At 35.4% G+C, this 19,391-nt stretch overlaps 1 protein-coding gene across 4 annotated transcripts in view; it reads left to right on the top strand.

The window, feature by feature from the left end:
* The window catches only part of LOC149798791 (uncharacterized), a 144,001-nt gene that overhangs the window by 99,866 nt on the left and 24,744 nt on the right, over positions 1-19,391 (top strand). For 3 of the 4 annotated variants that reach the window (XM_089957674.1, XM_089957671.1, XM_089957672.1), the window contains exons 2-3: positions 9,739-10,177; positions 12,968-13,146. In XM_089957674.1, coding sequence (XP_089813800.1) covers positions 9,788-10,177; positions 12,968-13,146 — 569 coding nt within the window. In that variant the 5' untranslated portion in view covers positions 9,739-9,787. Of the gene's footprint in view, positions 1-686; positions 3,072-9,738; positions 10,178-12,967; positions 13,147-19,391 lie in introns of those variants that run through there. The other variant, XM_089957673.1, reaches the window with a different exon arrangement.

The following is a 19,391-nucleotide window of genomic DNA, read 5'->3' on the forward strand; positions in this document are numbered from 1 at the left end:
AATATGTAATTCAAGCAATCACACTGATTCGTTTTTTTTGTGTGTGTGTGTGATAAATTTTAACTTCAATACTTTCCTTAATTTCGTCACACAATTAATCTTGCTTTTGGAAAAGAAACAGCCATTTGTTCGTTAATATGAAACGTAATTAATTAGAATTGCTTCAAAACTACGTGACGTTTTACTCGAAAACAGGTAATTGTTGTGTCTACGTGACGTTTTACTCGAAAACAGGGAATTGTTTGTTACTGACTGTAAATTTTAAAATTTTATAATCGTATTACTTAATTTCTTTGAGAACGATAGGCAATATCAAATGTATATAGTTTAACCTAATTCGTAGTAGGGGAAATTTTATAATTGTATAAGGTGGTCATATTTGTTATCTTATGGCTATGTTTTGATTTATTATCTCTGTCTAAAACATGAATCTATCTGATCGCACTGATGTAACCTTTTATGTGAATTTTTCTATTGGACAGGTTGATGGGTCATAACATTTGGGCATAAAAAAATGTTATTTGTACCATTTAGAAAAACTGCTCTTTATTGTTGCAATTAACCACATGCTATTATTTTTTTATATATTTCTTTTTATATTGTTATGTATATCTATAGTATATGTTTTATTTTCATAATATCATACTAATAGTTTTTGTAAGGGTCATTTAGTTAATTATATTTTTCATGCTAATATTCTATGAAGATATTTGCACTTAAAGATGAGCCATGCATAGTGTGTGTGATTAGGGTTTTTAACGTAGCTTTAACAATTTTTCAGTCATATCGCTACGATATCTGCAGCTTGGCAGTATATAGTGATGTCTGGCTGTGGGGCATCATGCCGCAGACACGTACCATGATGTCCCACCCAGTCACATTATCCTGACACCAGGCCGACCAGTCCTAATGCTGAGCGCCAAGCGAAGTAGCTGTTAGTACCATTTTTGTAAGTCTTTGGTATGACACGGCCGGGGATCGAACCCACGACCTATCGCTTCCGAAGCGGACGCTCTAACCACTATGCCACCGGAGCGGTTGCCATGCATAGTACATTCAAAGTTTCAGTCATAAGTTTCAAGATTGGTTAGAGTTAATAGTTCATATAAAAATAGCGTTATATATTATGTATATTTAATTTAATTGTTTGTTTGTTAGTTTTATTTTTTTTAAATTCTGTTACATGCTATTTTAATAAAACACTGTATGCTGGACTTTGACCTTGTTCAAAATTGAGTTCATTTCTACTTGACCTGATTGTCTTTTTTTTAATTTTTTATTTCTTTTATGTAAATAACTAATAAAAGCTTCATTATTCTCTATGTGTATGAGCTTATTATCAGGATTATTATTCAGGTAGACAAAGAAGGAGTAGGGGCCCCGAGTGGCCGAGTGGTCTAAAGCGCTCTCCGTTACGGATCACTGCCATCTCACCTCTGTCTGCGTGGGTTCGAGTCTCGGATTCGGCCAATGTGGGTATGTGAGAAAGCTTGCCAGTAGCTTCTCGAGGGTCGGTGGTTCTTTCTGGGGATTTTCCAGGTTCTTCCTCCACCGTTAATACTGGCCGCCATGTATAGCCTATCGTGTGCTGAGAAATGGCGTTAAACAACAACAACAACAACAACAAAGAAGGAGTAAATACGTTGATCAGGGTAAGGGTTTTGGAGATTCCTGAGTGAACTGTTTAGGCTATTATGTTGTAAATAAACATGGCTCGTTAGATCATTCTAGAAAGTTTTTTTCCATTAGGTAATGGTTGTTTTTAGAAAATTCTAATTGTGATCTGAGGTCAAACAGAGAACTATATTATCTTGTGATTGCGAGGATTGAGCCAGTTTTGGTTAAATATCTAGCACTTTAAGTTGTATTATGTTGTGACCAGTTTGGGCTGAATTTTATTTTCTTCAAATTATTGAATTGAAATGATTATTATCTTTAGAAATTCAAAAGTCTTCTGATAAAATTTTTGGATAAAGACATCCATTGGAATTTATGCTGAATTCAAACCTGGAATAATATTTCTGCGATTCAACAAGAGATTGTTGACACACATCAGCACTTCGCAGACCATAACATACACGTCATCGCCTTCAATTTTGGATCTCTTCGGGACTTGAAGTGAGTTTTATTGAGGACTTTTTAATACTAGGACTTGTGCCTTTAATTCTTGGATTAGTTTTGGATTTAATTCGCAATACCGGAAGTTCTTTGTTTATCATTTTTCACTTTTTGCATTCAAGGGAACTAAATTATTTGTTAAATTTTACAAAGCTTGTTGTCTTTCACTCTTTTTTTGTTACTTATTTTAAGAGCATAGACTCGTAACAGATCCAGCAAGGACATGAGGTCTTGGAATGGAGGTACTAGAATAAAATAAAAAGTCATCTTGCTTTGTTTACTGATAGAGTATTTTCAAATACCAGAAAATTCTTTCAAAGCCCCGGTATTGCATTTTCTTTCTTTTTGGGTTTTGGGTTTGTTTATAAAATAATGATTAGGGGCAATCATTCAGTCTTACTATTATTATTGGTCTTTTGCAAGAGGCTTAATTCGTTTATTTAATTTATCCATTCGTTGGAATTATAGTTTTTTATCTTTCAAAGACATTTGGATTAAAAACTGTATTTTGACTAATGTCAACTCATTCAAGAACATTTGGATTTATAACTGTATTGGAATTACTGTAAATTCGTTTAAATACATTTTGGATTATAATATAGTGATTCTTCTTTATAGCTGGCTGATCAGTAAAATACAGACAGTCTGAATATCATTGGAACTTTTCTGGATTAGTCGGAACTATTTGAATTGATAGAACTTGTAGGATTTTGGGGATTCATTCCGCATACTGTAAGATACTTTTCTTCCAGTTTGTATATTAAGGATATAATTTATATTTTCAATTACACAAAACGTGTTGGCAATCGCTCATTCTTATTACGTGATTTAAGACTCTCGAGTGTTAACAATATAAGTAGTGATTATGCACTAACTGTTTTCTACTAACTTCTCTTTTCACCATAATCCACTTTGCTGTATGGAAGACTCGGTGCTGAGGAGGCACTAGATAGGTGAATATAATAATGATAAGAATGCATTTTCTTGCTTTTTCTGTAGGTGTCAAGCCTGCACGGAAATTTTAATGAATACTATTCACATTTCACAATAGATTCCCACAAGCACTGCATAGTATGCCGTCACACATTTTTCAATGTCATTTAACTTCACATAGCACGATACACTTCAGGGAAATCATGCAGTCATGATTGGTGAACTAATGTAAGTGTTGCGAATTGTGTTGCATATATCATTTTGAGCGGGACATTTCGAGGGAGAAGACTGAAAGGTACACTACTTAATTACTACCTTCATGATCCCACTGTAAAGCTGACATCAAAGATTCCTTTATCGCACATGAGCCGTAATACGAAAGCTATAAATGTTATGCATTCATCTTGCAACGTCTAGGGTAAATTACCAACGTCTAGGGTAAATTACCAAACGAAAAGTTGTAAAATAAATGGAGAATGCGTTGGACATATGTTTGAACATTCCTGTAAAATGAACATGCATACAATTTTCTATAACGTTGGTTCGTTCGACTGGTATACCATATTTTATTTGTACCATAGATTTTATTTCCTCAGTTAAATGTACCAACAATTCTTTTGACTGTGCAAGTTAGGAGTGAATCATTCTTTCCTATCAGTATTCCTAAAGTCCAAGCCAAATTCAGAGTCACTCTGAATTTTGCAACTGAAGGTTAATGCCTTGTCTGTTATGGATTTTAACAACAGGGGTTTTCACATTCTTGCGGTTGAAATTCTCCACTTTATCGAATTTTAATTCATCAGTTTTGATACAAATATGAGAAACGCCACCGTAGAGTATTAGTAACACGCTAACCTCGGATAAAATGGTAGTCGGCTCACTTGATGCTGAGAGAGTACGAGATATTATTATATTTGACCTAGGCCTCCGAGTGTTTTGCTGAAATTTAGCGTACTGAGGTTAAAATTTATGATTGAAAGGTTGCAACAATGGTTCCTCCAATATTAGTTTGTTTCGTGATGCTTTTGACCGAAATGTTATCGGTACAACTACAGATTGACATATTAAGAGAGAAAGGGGAGAGAAAGATTGAGGGAGGGAATAAGAAAGTTAGTCAAAATTTGAAAAAAGATCACTCTGACCACAAATGGAAGTTTATCATACATATAGTTGGGTTATATGGGCTCTAACGTAATTAACGTCACGCCGTAGGTTTAACATTATGGCTGGAATTTAACATTACTCGGTTCCCTGGCCTCTAACGTAACTTACGTTATGCCGTAGGTTAAACTTTATAGATGGAGTTCAACATCACGGGGTTCTTTGGCCTCTAGCGTAACTAACGTTACGTCGTAGATTTAACATTATGGATTGAATTTAACATGACGGGGCTCTCTGGCCTCAAAGAGGAAATTAATTTTGAAAAGTGTTATTAATTATGTTGCATGTACATAATATTCTTACACGAAAAGAGTTTCTCTACCGAGTGAATCAAACACTAGCGTGAATTCTACGCTGGAAGTCCCTTGTTTTCCCCATTTCCAAGGACTTCTAGGTAGTAGTCGTTGAAAACTTGAAGTTATATTGACGTGCTAAGATTAATTTTCCACTAATTAATCAATGACCACAAAATATCTCAACTCTATATTTGCATCACAACTTCACAACTGCATGGCAACTTCACAGCTGCCTGGTTTATCTTTGTTTGGATTCTGTAGATTAGCGTCAGTACTCAAATACCATAAAATAGAAATCACAGCTCAAAACCCCAATGCGGGGAACTATTTTCCGATTCCAATCCCGAGTCAGTCGAACCACAGTTTTGAACCACACTTCATCTGTCTCTCTTCACTACATTTACCTTCATAGCAACAATGAAAGGCGTCTCCAGATTATGGAACAACCCCTTCTCAATTATTCCACTGTACAAAATATCAGTCCCTATCACAAGTACTTCACATGGAAATACTCAGCCAATCAACACCCTTAGACACAAAAAGGAACTGCTTGGCTAAAGGACCTTTTTATCCGTCTCTGACCTGAAGTCAACTACAAACCTAAACGATGCCATCATAAAATCTCATGAACACTGCACTCCTGACGTTGAAATTTGCTAATTACTCGAGCTGAGAAATATTACCCCAAGACCGACTGCCAACAATCAAACATGTAATCACAAAAATCTAGCAAAGCACAAAATAGAGACTAAATATAAAATGCACATGCCCTAGATTTATTAAAATATTACCCTAATTTTTTTAATACTTTTATATCCTACTACCGACGATCACTATATTTCTCACTTGCCGTGGTAATAGAACCTTCTCTTCAGAACTCTCCGGTCTGAGGTCACTTCAGAATCATTCACAGTGACCAGTGCCTCACTCGTTGATTACTGATGCAGGAGAATAAAATGGAAGATAAAAATGAAAAAGTAAATGTACAGAAACTCATCTGGGTTTTCTAATTATTAACGGAATAGGAACTACTGGTCCAGGACTACCCATAAACAAATCATGATTGTTTGTGTTACACCGTTAATAGGGTACTCAGCTGAACATCCATCAATCCAGTTTAGGATCTTTCATTTTGAAGCAATCATCATTCGGTGTTTCAGAGTGCTGATCTTCGCCCTTTTATTATATCTTGTTCGAATGCCACGTGATTGAAGGTGTCGTCAAGTTTGATTTGCATCTGTTTATATTATTGTCTGTACAAATAGTCCATTAGAAATGACCCGAATCATTGATTCTAATCCCGTGAAAGCTGACTATCAAACGTGTTCCAGACATTTTTACATGTATCACGATTCTTAGTTCGTTAAAGTCAGTGATTCTGAATTATTGCGGACTTTAAGAAATTGGTACATCGTCAGAAGTAGCAGTTTCTATAAAACATCCTGGCGAAAACCCTTACAAGAGTTTGAATTAAAGATCATGGGGAAACCCATTGCCAGCAGCTTCTAACAATACACCTAGTTTGTACAATCAATGGTATTCACAGTATGTTATAGTGTAATAACGTAAGTCAGTATCATTGACTTCAAATCAGTCATATGTTATATACATTTAATTGGCATTGTTAGTTATTTTTTTTTATTCATTATGTGATAAGGATAATTGTATTTTGGACTTGACCTTGACAAAATACTTTTCTACTTGTCCTGAATTGTTGATTTTGGTTTTGTAAATAACATGTTTATCTCCATCTGAGTCGAGTAAATAGGAAAATCCCAATCAAATTCTATGTCTAACTGTTGTTTACCACATAGTATAATTTCAGTTACAGACCTTCTAATTATAACTAATATTGTGTTTTGTAAACATTTTGGACCTTCCTGAATGAAAGTTTCCATTAGGTAATGCATTTTGTTTAGGAAATGCTAATTGTGACCTGATGTCAAGTAGAGGACTGTATAATATTGAGTCTCTAGAAATTATTCATTGTGACCAGTTGTTTGGGCTAATTATATTGTTTTCTCTTCAAATCCTTTGGATTCCAAGAAATTCTTTTCCCCTGGAAATACTTGTGCTCTAAATTAATTCTTGGACAAGGACAGTTATCGAAATTTACATTGAATTCAAAAACTGCAATATTATTTTCTGTAATTCAACAAAAAAAACTGTTGACACATCAGTACGACGCTGACCACAGCATACGTCATCACCTTCCATTTTGGATTTCATCGGGATTCGAACTCAGTTTCGTTAGGACTTTTTTTTAACTAGGACTTCTATTTTTCAATTCTTTGATTATTCTTGGAATTATTTTGAATTTGATTCGTAAAACCGTAAGTTGGTTTTCTAATATTTACCTTGTTTTTCTAGGGAAATAAATTATTTGTTAAATTTTACAAAGCTTGTTGTCTTCACCCTTTTCTTGTTACTGTTTGAAAGAGCATAAACACATAACACACGCAAATTAAATAAAATACAACCAGTATGTGTTTAGAGTCCATTAACACACTTATAATTGCAACTTTTGGTGGGATATTTCTCTGTTGTTGGTATTATGAATTATTTTATGGTTATTATTAATAAAAAGTCAGTCAATTATCCGAGATACAATTTACGGCTACATTGTTTATATTCAGAAATAGATGGCGCTCTTGCTTATTTTTTTGTTGATCAATAGCCGCTAGGTTGTCATTGATTTTGTAGAATTCAAACCAATAAGGCGTAAAATTCGAAATTTTGAAATAATACTGCAATAAATTAGGAGTATGCGCATTTGTTTATAGCGCCCCGTTTTAAGGAATTCTTATATTTTGTTGTTGTTGTTGTTGTTCTAGGGTTTAACGCCATTTTCAGCACAAGGTAGGCCATATATGGCGGCCAGTATAACTGGTGGAGGAAGAACCCTGGAAAACCCAGGAAAGAACCACCGACCCACGAGAAGCTACTGGCAGACTTTCCCACGTACCCACGCTAACCGAGCCTTGGACTCGAACATAAGCAGACAGAGGTGAGATGGCAGTGATCCGGAACGGTGAGCGCTTTAGACCACTCGGCCACTCGGGACCCCCTTATATTTTGTGATTATTTGTTTGATTATGGGATGTCAGTGCTGGGAATAGATTTCTTAGCCCGAAATAATTAGCCAATTCCTAGAAGCAAACGTCACGGAGTAATGTGCTAGTGAGTTTCCTTGATGCCATGTATGTGTCCCTGAAGTTCGATGGTCCCTATTGAAATCTAGTGGTGTACATTAGTTATGTGACCTCAGGTACAGTATTTATGATTGAAGACTGGTAAATTACACATTGGAATAAACGAGAAGGGACTGTTCCGTCGTCGGCAGGTACCGTTTATTGTTGCCATGGTGGCAAATTTGATGCAAAGATACAGGCAAAATGTGGCATAAAACGATGATTTGACTTGCCTAAGGTGGCGTAATAAATATAGTTCCCTGTATTAGTTGGTAGACTTGTATGTACGGCGTAAAATGCTGATGATACGTTACGGAATGTTAATGAAGAGAAACCATGAAGTTGTGCGATTGATAGACAATTGGGAAGTTGTGAGATTTGTCGTCTTGTATTATTTAGAGTAAAATTATTTATAAAATGGACACGTTGGACTTTCCAGTTTACAACAGTAGTTGTATGGAAGTCTTTGGAATCAGGGGAAATTATGACGTCTAGCGGAATCGCGTCAGGGTTTGACATCGCTCGGTCAGGAGCAGGTAAACCCGTTGGGTTGGTTTGTTACAATACGTATACTGGAATAGATCAATAATTACTACTAACTTTCATATATAGAGAGCAAGAATTGCTTTCCAGCATTTATCAGAGTCACGCTCATTACACCAATCACCTGTTTGTGTGGTGTTTGCTGCATGAAACTGCGATTTTCTATATATTTGCTAATTAAGAATATACATCATAAAATGGGAGGAAAAAAGCTTACGAAATAACATTGCTTGAAAGGAGAGTGATTTTCTCAAGATGACAAGAGCAAAACTAAGCAATTCTTGTCTTTTTGTCTGGCCAGAGATTGTAAGGATCCGGATTGGGTACCTGCGTATTTAAGGAGGCACTTAACAGCCTCTGTTACAAGCTTGCATTGATAACTTTTGAATTGAAGTAGTACAAAATTGCCTCTGTTACAGGCTTGTATTGAGTACCTGTGTATTTCACTAGTACTTAATTGTCTCTGTTAGAAGCTTGCATTGAGTACCTGTGTATTGAAGCAGTACATAATTGCGTGTGTTACAGGATTGCATTGATAACCTGTGTATTTAAGGAGTACATAATTGCCTCTGTTACAGGCTTGCATTGAGTACCTGTGTATTTAAGGATTATATTATTGCCTGTCACAGGCTTGTATTGAGTACCTGCGTATTTAAGGAGTACATAATTACCTCTGTTACAAGCTAGCATATAATACCTATGTATTTAAGTAATAAATAATTGCCTCTGTTACAAGCTTGCATTGAGTATATGTGTATTTAAGTAATACATAATTACGTCTGTTACAGGCTTGCATTAAGTAGCTATGTATTTATGTAGTACACAGTTACCTCTGTTACAGGTTTGTATTGATTACCTGTGTATGTAAGTAGTACATAATTGCGTTTGTTACAAGCTTGCATTGAGTACCTATGTATTTAAGTAGTACACAATTGTGTCTGTTACAAGCTTACACTGAGTACTTGTGTATTTAAGAAGTACATAATTGCCTCTCTTACAATCTTGGATTGAGTACCTATCTATTTAAGTAGTATATAATTGCGTCTGTTACAAGCTTGCATTGAATACCTGTGTATTTAAGTAGTACATAATTGCCTCTGTTACGGGCTTGCATTGAGTACCTTTGTATTTAAGTTGTACATAATTGCGTCTGTTGCAAAGTTGCATTGAGTATCTGTGTATTTAAGGAGTACATAATTACGTCTGTTACAGGCTTTCATTGAGTCACTGCGTATATAAGTTATACGTAATTGCCTCCATTACAAGCTTGAGCAAAGCCAGTATGGACTTGTGACGTTTTATAAATGTGAGATATCAACTTGTTAGTGTTGTAAAAAATGTTAATATGCAAATATTTTCGCAAAATCGTTCCTTTAGCACACAAACGTTTACATCGTAGCTTTCGTTTAAAAATCCAGCGTTTAAATGGGTATTTGAGTTGTAGAGAATCTTAACTCTGCATTTCATTCAATATTTCTCCCAATATTCATTTTCAGGGTGATATAAAGTCCTCTCGAGGGCGACGTTAATCGAATAAGAAAATCAATGGAAAGTCAGGACAGGTGCGAGAGCTACTCTATTAACATTTCTGTTGAGGACGAATTAAATTACTTTCAAAAAGAAGAGATAATTTACTCTCGGCAACCTTGTCATCGACAAAGCCTAACCGATGTCGGAGACGCAATGCTGGATTCATCTGAATTAAACACTCACAGCAAGTCATTGTCTACAATACCTTCTAATGATGATCAGGAAGATGGTGAAGATGATCTCGAGGCAGATGCAATAGTGGCCAATCAGATCACAGTTCAAGTGTTAAATAATCTAACGGAAATTATTGACCCAACTTACCTGAAACACTACAGTAAATTGGGATACAAACCATATGTATACAGTGAACAACTGAAGAAATTCTTTTCCTGCAGTCTTCAAACTGTAAGTATGTTATTTCAGAATAATAATGTTTTGTCCGGGATTCGACTAGTATTTCTTCACCAAACAATGAACTGTTGCGAACAATATTATCTTTTTACCAAACAATGAATCACTGTGACTAGGATTCTTTTATCAAATAATGAATCGCCGAGACTTGTACGTTGTTACCAAAAATGAATGGATGTGACTAATATGCCAGATAATGAATCACTTTGACTAATATTCCTTACCAAGCATAGTTTTATTGTGTCTAGCAATTCTTTACCAAACAATGAAGCGATGTGACTAGTGTTCCTTTACCAAAATATGAATCGCTGTGACTTGTATGCCTTCACCAAACAATGAATCGCTGTGACCAGTATCCTTTTACCAGCAAGGGAATCGCTGAAACTTGAATGCCTTTATGAATCGCTGTGACAAGTACCTCTTTACCAAACAATTAAACGCTTTGATTATTATTACTTTACGAAATATTGAACTGCTGTGGCTAGTATTTCTTTACCAAACTATGAATCGTAATGATTTCTACGTCTTTACGAAACAATGAATCGCAATGACTATTATACCAAACAAACAAATGCGGTAAATAACATGCCTTTACCAAACAATGAATTTCTGCGATAATAATTCCCTTACCAATCGATGAATCACTGTGACTAGTATGCCTTTTACCAAACAATGAATCGCTGTAACTTGTATGCCTTTACCAAACAATGAATCGCTGTGACTAGTATGCCTTTACCAATCAATGAATCACTGTGACTAGTATGCCTTTTATCAAACAATGAATCGCTGTAACTTGTATGCCTTTACCAAACAATGAATCGCTGTGACTAGTATGCCTTTACCAAACAATGAATCGCTGTGACTAGTATGCCTTTACCAAGCAATGAATCGCTGTGACTAGCATTGATTTACTAAACAATCACTGGATGTGACTAGTATGCCAAACAATCAATCGCTGTGACTAGTATGCCTTTTACCAAAGAATCACTGTGACTAGTATGCCTTTTACCAAACAATGAATCGCTGTGACAAGCCAAAGAGTGTAGAGCTGTGACTAGTATTCCAAACAATGAATCACTGTGACTAGTATTTCAAACAATGAATCGCTGCGACTCGTATTTCTTTACCAAATAATAATTCGCTGGGACTAGTATGCCAAACAATGAATCGCTGTGACTTGTATGCCTTTACCAAACAATGAATCGCTGTGACAAGCCAAACAGTGAAGAGCTGTGACTAGTATTCCAAACAATGACTCACTGTGACGAGTATTCCTTACCATACACTCAATCCTTGCTATCTTCGACAACGATGGCAAAAAGGACCCATGTAGTTACTGACGTGTGTCCTTATATCTCCTTCAAAAACTATTTTTATAAGGACTACCCGAATGGGAGGTACTTTAAATTAAGCATTCGTTTATTTATGGACCACATTGTCGAAAAACTAGTTCGCCTAATACAATCGTACATTTTGGGATGTAGTTCTGACAACTATAGTACAGTACAGTACAGTTTGAGAACCATAGGGTCATTTTACATGACGCCATTTAAAAATCAACCATGCATACTTTTCTGTACTATCGGTATTTGTCACTGAATCATTACTCGGTTGTATTTTTTGAATGAGATTAGGTTCATTTTCCCAGATATGTATTGAACATTTCATCGTATTAATGATTTAATGGGAAGCTTTGATAGCGTTGTACTGTGGAAAGCATATTTCACTGTAATGAATGAATTCTTACTCTTTTGATGTTGAAGTAGGATCACTTCCTGTGGCTCTTGGTCTCGAGGTCCTTGTTCAGTGTTGAGAGAGATTCTTCTTCTTCTTCTTCTTCTTATTATTATTATTATTATTATTATTATTATTAGTAGTAGTAGTAGTAGTAGTAGTATTAGTCCCTTAATTGTGTAATTTTGGGGCTTTTATCTGAGATCGTAAAACTATACATACCTTAGATGACAATAACTTGCTGCGATAGCTTTGCTGTTCCCATGAGTGTCCGGCATTAGGGATTTTCCTCGCTTCTTCAGGCTATAGCAATTCTGGTATAATGGGTTTTCCTAGCATCTTAAGGCTATGGTAGGTCCAGCATTAAGGGTTTCCCTAGCATGTCCTGATATTTCATCGAGTGCCCCCACCGTAAGTGATACAATCTCTTTCTGAAGTTACCAAGTTTTTCTCTGTTGATTTCATTCCATTTTGTTGTTTTTCCCTGTTCCTTATGCACGACATAGAGAACTCATAGCAATGTTGTTTTTATAGTGTCGATAAAGCTCCTCTCCTTGTCTGCCAGTATATATGTGACCTCATATGTTGTATCTTTTGAATAGACTGGATGTTAGAATGTTGACCATGCTTTTCGCAACCACTTTTTCTGCCATTTGATCGTAGCATTTTATTCAGTAGCTAAAATCCACATCATTACACAGATGCCAGCTGCCGTGGTACAGACTAGGGATAATTTTGTATGTCTACTTTTGACGTCACATTAGATTTGGTTCTTGCATTTCCTGAATATTTGATTGTCATAACCATCCTTGATTATGTACACTTGCTTTTACCTTGCTGATTATGAGTACCAGATCTTCTGCTGCCACTTAGAAGTCCTCCTCCTCCTCCTTCTTGTTCTTGTTCTATTTCTTCTTCTTCTTATCAAGACCATGGTCATCATTATGATGATGATGATATCATCATCATCGTCGTCATCTTCTTCTTCATTGCAAAGCAAATGTATGTGAGAAGGTAATTTTAATGGTGTTGATATTTTCTTTGCTATAGGTAGACGAGACAGATACTACAATCTTACGTGTGCAGCACAAAAAGCAGGACCACGAACTTGGAGACGATTTTGGTGCCAATATATCTAGCACGCCGTACATGATCAAAGGAAACCATTACCTTAAGCACGAATTCAGAAATATTAAACCAGACACAGTGGCTTCAGACATAAAGCTTGTGTAAGTTTTACTGTCGATTATCTCAAATTATATTTTCGCATTTGCAGGCCCGGCCCTAGGATGTGCGGGGCCCAAGGCAGCAAGCGATGAGCGCGGGGCCCCAAGCAAAAAAACTGCATTGCGGAGTTGATTTCCTGAAAGCGCGGGGCCCAAGGCGGTTGTCTCGTTCGCCTTGCCCTAGGGCCGGGCCTGCCCATTTGTGACTTCGTAGCCATGTCTATAACGTTATTTCTTTATCTTAACCCTCACCCACAAACGTTTCCTTTACAATTTGCGGTGAATATTTTCTTTACTTATCATGCTATAGTTATAGTAGTGGAGATTTCGGCCGTTGTTGTCTGTAAGGGCTGTGATAGTGAAAATCAAGTATTGTAGACAGAGGCTTTGATTTCAGTGTGCATTTAGGTCATTGTTGTCTGTAGGGACTGTGTTTTTAGTATAGATCTATATCATTGTTGTCTATGATATATTTAATATCAGTGTGCATTTAGATCATTGTTGTCTGTAGGGACTGTGTTTTTAGTATAGATCTATATCATTTTTGTCTGTAGGGGCTGTGTTTTTAATATAGATATATATCATTGTTGTCTGTAGGGACTGTATTTTTAGTATAGATCTTTGTCATTGTTGTCTGTAGCGACTGTGTTTTTAGTATAGATCTATATCATTATTGTCTGTAGGGACTGTGTTTTTAGTATAGATCTGTATCATTGTTGTCTGTAGGGACTGTGTTTTTAGTATAGCTCTATATCATTGTTGTATGTAGGGACTGTTTTTAGTATAGGTCTATATCATTGTTGTCTGTAGGGAATGTGTTTTTAGCATAGATCTATATCAATGTTGTCTGTAGGGACTGTTTTTAGTATATATCTATATCATTGTTGTCTGCAGCGACTGTGTTTTTAGTACAGATCTATATCATTGTTGTCTGTAGGGACTGTGTTTTTAGTATAGATCTATATCATTGTTGTCTGTAGGGACTGTGTTTTTAGTATAGATCTATATCATTGTTGCATGTAGCGGCGACTGTGTTTTTAGTATAGATCTATATCATGGTTGTCTGTAGGGACTGTGTTTTTAGTATAGATCTATATCATTGTTGTCTGTAGCGAGTGTGTTTTTAGCATAGATCTATATCATTGTTGTCTGTAGGAACTGTGTTTTTAGTATAGATCTATATCATTGTTGTCTGTAGGGACTGTGTTTATAGTATAGATCTATATCATTGTTGTCTATTCTATAATTAATATCAGTGTCATCTATATCATTGTTGTCTATGATATCTTTAATATCAGTGTCATCTAGATCATTATTGTTTATAGGGACATTGATTTCAGTGTAGTTCTAGATCATTCTTGTCAGTACGGGTTTTGATTTCATTATAGATCCCGATCATTGTTGTCAGTACGGGTTTGAGTTCATAGTAGATTTAGATCATTGTTTATGATGTTTTTGATACCAGTATAAATCTATATCATTGCTGTCTGTAAGGGCCTTGATGTCAGTATCGATCTAGATCATTGCTGTCTGTAAGGGCCTTGATGTCAGCATCGATCTAGATCATTGTTGTCTGTAAAGGCGATGATGTCAGTATTGATCTATATCATTTTTGTATGTAAGGGTCATGATGTCAGTATCGATCTAGATCATTGCTGTCTGTAAGGGCCTTGATGCCAGTATCGATCTAGATCATTGCTGTCTGTAAGGGCCTTGATGTCAGCATCGATCTAGATCATTGTTGTCTGTAAAGGCGATGATGTCAGTATTGATCTATATAATTTTTGTATGTAAGGGTCATGATGTCAGTATCGATCTAGATCATTGTAGTCTGTAAGGGCCTTGATGTCAGTATCGATCTAGATTATTGTTGTCTGTAAGGACCGTGACGTCATTATCGATCTAGATCATTGTTGTCTGTAAGGGCCTTGATGTCAGTATCGATCTATATCATTGTTTTCTGTAATCGCCTTAATGTCAGTATCGATCTAGATCATTGTTGTCTGTAAGGGCCTTGATGTCACTATAGATATATATCATTGCTGTCCGTAAGGGCTATGATGTCAGTATCGATCTTTATCATTGTTGTGTGTAATGGCCTTGATGTCAGTATCGATCTAGATCATTGTTGTCTGTAAGGACCTGATGTCAGTATCTAGATCATTGTTGTCTGTAAGGGCCTTGTTGTCAGTATCGATCTAGATCATTGTTTGTAAGGACCTTGATGTCAGTATCGATCTAGATCATTGTTGACTGTAAGGGCCTTGATGTCAGTATTGATCTAGATCATTGTTTGTAAGGGCCTTGATGTCAGTATAGATCTAGATCATTGTTGTCTGTAAGGGCCATGATGTCAGTATCGATCTAGATCATTGTCTGTAAGGACCTTGATATCAGTATCGATCTTTATCATTGTTGTCTGTGAGGGCCTTGATGTCAGTATAGATCTAGATCATTGTTGTCTGTAAGGGCCTTGATGTCAGTATCGATCTAGATCATTGTCTGTAAGGGCCTTGATATCAGTATCGATCTTTATCATTGTTGTCTGTGAGGGCCTTGATGTCAGCATCACTCTCTATCATTGTTGTCTGTAAGGGCCTTGATGTCAGCATCGATCTAGATCATTATTATCTTTGATGGCTTTGATATCCATAAATACTTAGATCATTGATGTATTTGATTGCTTTGATCTCCATATATACTTAGATCATTGATGTATTTGATTGCTTTGATCTCCATATATACTTAGATCATTGATGTCTTTGATTTCTTTGATCTCTATATATACTTAGAACATTGATATCTTTGATTGCTTTGATCTCCATATATACTTAGATCATTGATGTATTTGATTGCCTTGATCTCCATATATACTTAGATCATTGATGTATTTGATTGCTTTGACCTCCATAAATACTTAGAACATTGATGTCTTTGATTGATTTGATCTCCGTATATAGTTAGATCATTGTTGTCTGTAATTGCTGTGATTTCATTATAGATCTAGAACATTGTTTTCTATTATTGCCATGATTTAAGTGTACATCTATAGATCATTGTTATCTATAGGGTCCTTGATTTCAGTGTCGATTTTGATCATTGTTGTCTATGATAACTATCATCTTAGTATAGATCTGGATCATTGTTGTCTATATGGGCTTTGATTTCAGTGTAGATTAGATCATTGTTGTCTATGATAACTTTCATCTTAGTATAGATTTGGATTATTGTTGTCTATATGGGCTTTGATTTCAGTGTAGATTTAGATCATTGTTGTCTATATGGGCTTTGATTTCAGTGTAGATTTAGATCATTATTGTCTATATCAGCTTTGATTTCAGTGTAGATGTAGATCATTGTTGTCTATATGGGCTTTGATTTCAGTGTAGATTTAGATCATTGTTGTCTATATAAGCTTTGATTTCAGTGTAGATTTAGATCATTGTTGTCTATATGGGCTTTGATTTCAGTGTAGATTTAGATCATTGTTGTCTATTCGGGCTTTGATTTCATTGTAGATTTAGATCATTGTTGTCTATATGGACTTTGATTTCAGTGTAGATTTAGATCATTGTTGTCTGTTCGGGCTTTGATTTCATTGTAGATTTAGATCATTGTTGTCTATATGGACTTTGATTTCAGTGTAGATTTAGATCATTGTTGTCTATATGAACTTTGATTTCAGTGTAGATTTAGATCATTGTTGTCTATAGGGGTTTTGATTTCAATTAGATTTGGATCACTGTTTTCTCTGATGGCACTGTAAATCTGCATCATTATTGTCTATAGGGGCTTTGATATCAGGTAGATAGAGATCATTGCTGTAAATAGGGCCTTTGATTTCAGTGTAGATTTAAATCGTTGTTGTCTATGATTGCTTTGATTCTAGTCTAGATTTAAAATTATTGTTATCTGTGGGCTTTGATTTTAATGTAGATCTAGTTCATTGTTTTGAAGAAGCAGCTTTTTCAACTCTTCCAACTTTGTTTTTATATTATTATTATTATTATTATTATTATTATTATCATCATCATCAAATATGACAGTATTATTGACCTTCTTCGAGAATTTAATTATATAGAAGACAAAGAAATGTTTAATCGGGCTAATCAAGACGTAAGGGAGATAAATCACTGTGGAGAAAAACTTTTACAACTAGCCAAATGTCTGGAATGGTAGATGTGGATCAGATAAAGGGATACTGAAATTTACACGTATCCATGGCAACTCGTCCACAACAATAGATTATGTTTTAGCAAAATATGGATAAGATTTTAAATGACATAAACAATCACAAACTTAATGAATGCGTCGAAACAATTGCTGATATTTACCATGATGCAGCAAGCAAAATGAAGACAATCAATAGAAAGCAAAACCAAGCTGTGACATCTCCAAGAAGAATTGTTAAATGTCAGCCTTGATTTGACACAGACTGCACAACCGCCAAAAGCAAAGCCATAATATATCTAAAACAGTTCAGATTAGAAGGCACAAGCTAATCGCTTGAAGATTTTAACTTTTATAGAAATATATATAAATCTCTTACAAGAGGCAAGCAAAATAGGAATTGATTTTTTTTTAAATCTGCATTATACTCTAACAATACTTTTCTGGCACATTGCAAAGAATCTAAGTACTGGTACGCAAAGCAATATCACGTCTGCAACTTGCTATGAATATTTTTCAGAATTATTTAATTTTTCCCGTTCTGTTGACAAGATACAGGAAAATGAAAACATTCCACTAATTCATAAGACTTTAGATAGAATAATCACAGAAGAGGAGGTACGCCTAGCATTGAGTAAACTGAATCATGACAAAGCTGGGGGAATCGATACTTTATTCAGCGACTTCTTTATATGTACGAGAAACATAATAGCACCAATATTGACAATATTATTTAATAAAATATTTGATATTGGATATTATCCAGAATATTGGTCAACGGCTATCATCATACCAATTTTGAAGAAAGGGATGCAAATGAACCCTCCAATTACAGAGACATTAGTCTACTGCATGTATTAATCAAAGTGTTTACATCGATTTTAAATAACAGAATAAATGAATGGGTGGAGGAAAACGAATTACTGAGTCAAGAGCAAGCAGGATTTATAGCGGGGTATTCTACAGCAGATAACATCTATTTAATTTGTAAATATTTTAAGCAAATGTAGAGGTATATTATGTGCAGAGTTTCTTGACTATGAAAAAGCCTTTGATATGACAAAGAGACATTTACTGTACCAAATGTTAGTCAGTGAAAATATTAGGGGAAAAATGTTAAGAGTTATTAGGGCAATTTATAATGACGTACAATAATGTGTTAAGTCCAATAACCGTATTAGCGATGTGCTTAGATGCCGTTTGTGTGTACGTCAAGGTTGTGTTTTATCGCCTTTACTCTTTTCTTTATTTTGGAAAGATTTGAAACTCTTTATAGCTGAAGGAAACAGGGGAGTGTGGGTGGAACATTAGAACCAGTTTTACTGTTGTATGTAGACGATTTAATTGTCTTTCCTGAAACTGCTCACCAGTTGCAAAACATGCTCAACAGGCTGCATACATGTTGCCTAAAGTGGAAATGAAAGGTGAATATGGGGAAAAAACAAGAGTGGTTATATTTCACAGAGGTCGCTATTTCAGAAGTTACGAAGCGTGGTACTATGGCCATACAGAGGTAAAGATTGATTCATATTATAAGTATGTAGGATGCATATTTTCTTCGAAAATCTCTTGGTATATGTGCCAGAAAACACTATCCTTGCAGGTGCCGAAGGCTATGTATATTTTGAAGCAAGATCTTTCAAACGTTGGTAGATTACCCGTAACTGGATTGCTTCGTCTGTTTGATGCGAAGATATCTCACATCCTTAACTATGGGGCTGAGGTTTGGGGGTTTAAAGATGCCAATAATATTGAAAAAGCTCATTTGTCATTTATTAAATATATTCTTGGTACATCTAAGTCTAATCCAAATGCATTCGTATATAACAAATTAGGAAGAATTAGTATACAGTATATAAGACATTAACGAATTTTGAAATATTGGCTAAGAGTACAAAAAATGCCAGAAGACAGATATCCTAAACAATGCTACAATTTACAGTTAAGATTGGGGGGGGGGATTGTTACTGCTGGGCTAACAATGTTAAAAAGCTTCTATTTACAATTAGATTAGGAAATGTTTGGCGTACGCTGGACGTACATAATGAAAATAAATTTCTGAGATTGTTCAGCCAGAG

The sequence above is a fragment of the Sinohyriopsis cumingii genome, chromosome 5 (assembly GCF_028554795.1).
Source record: "Sinohyriopsis cumingii isolate HCF-2022 chromosome 5, ASM2855479v2, whole genome shotgun sequence".
Classification (NCBI taxonomy): Eukaryota; Metazoa; Mollusca; class Bivalvia; order Unionida; family Unionidae; genus Sinohyriopsis; species Sinohyriopsis cumingii.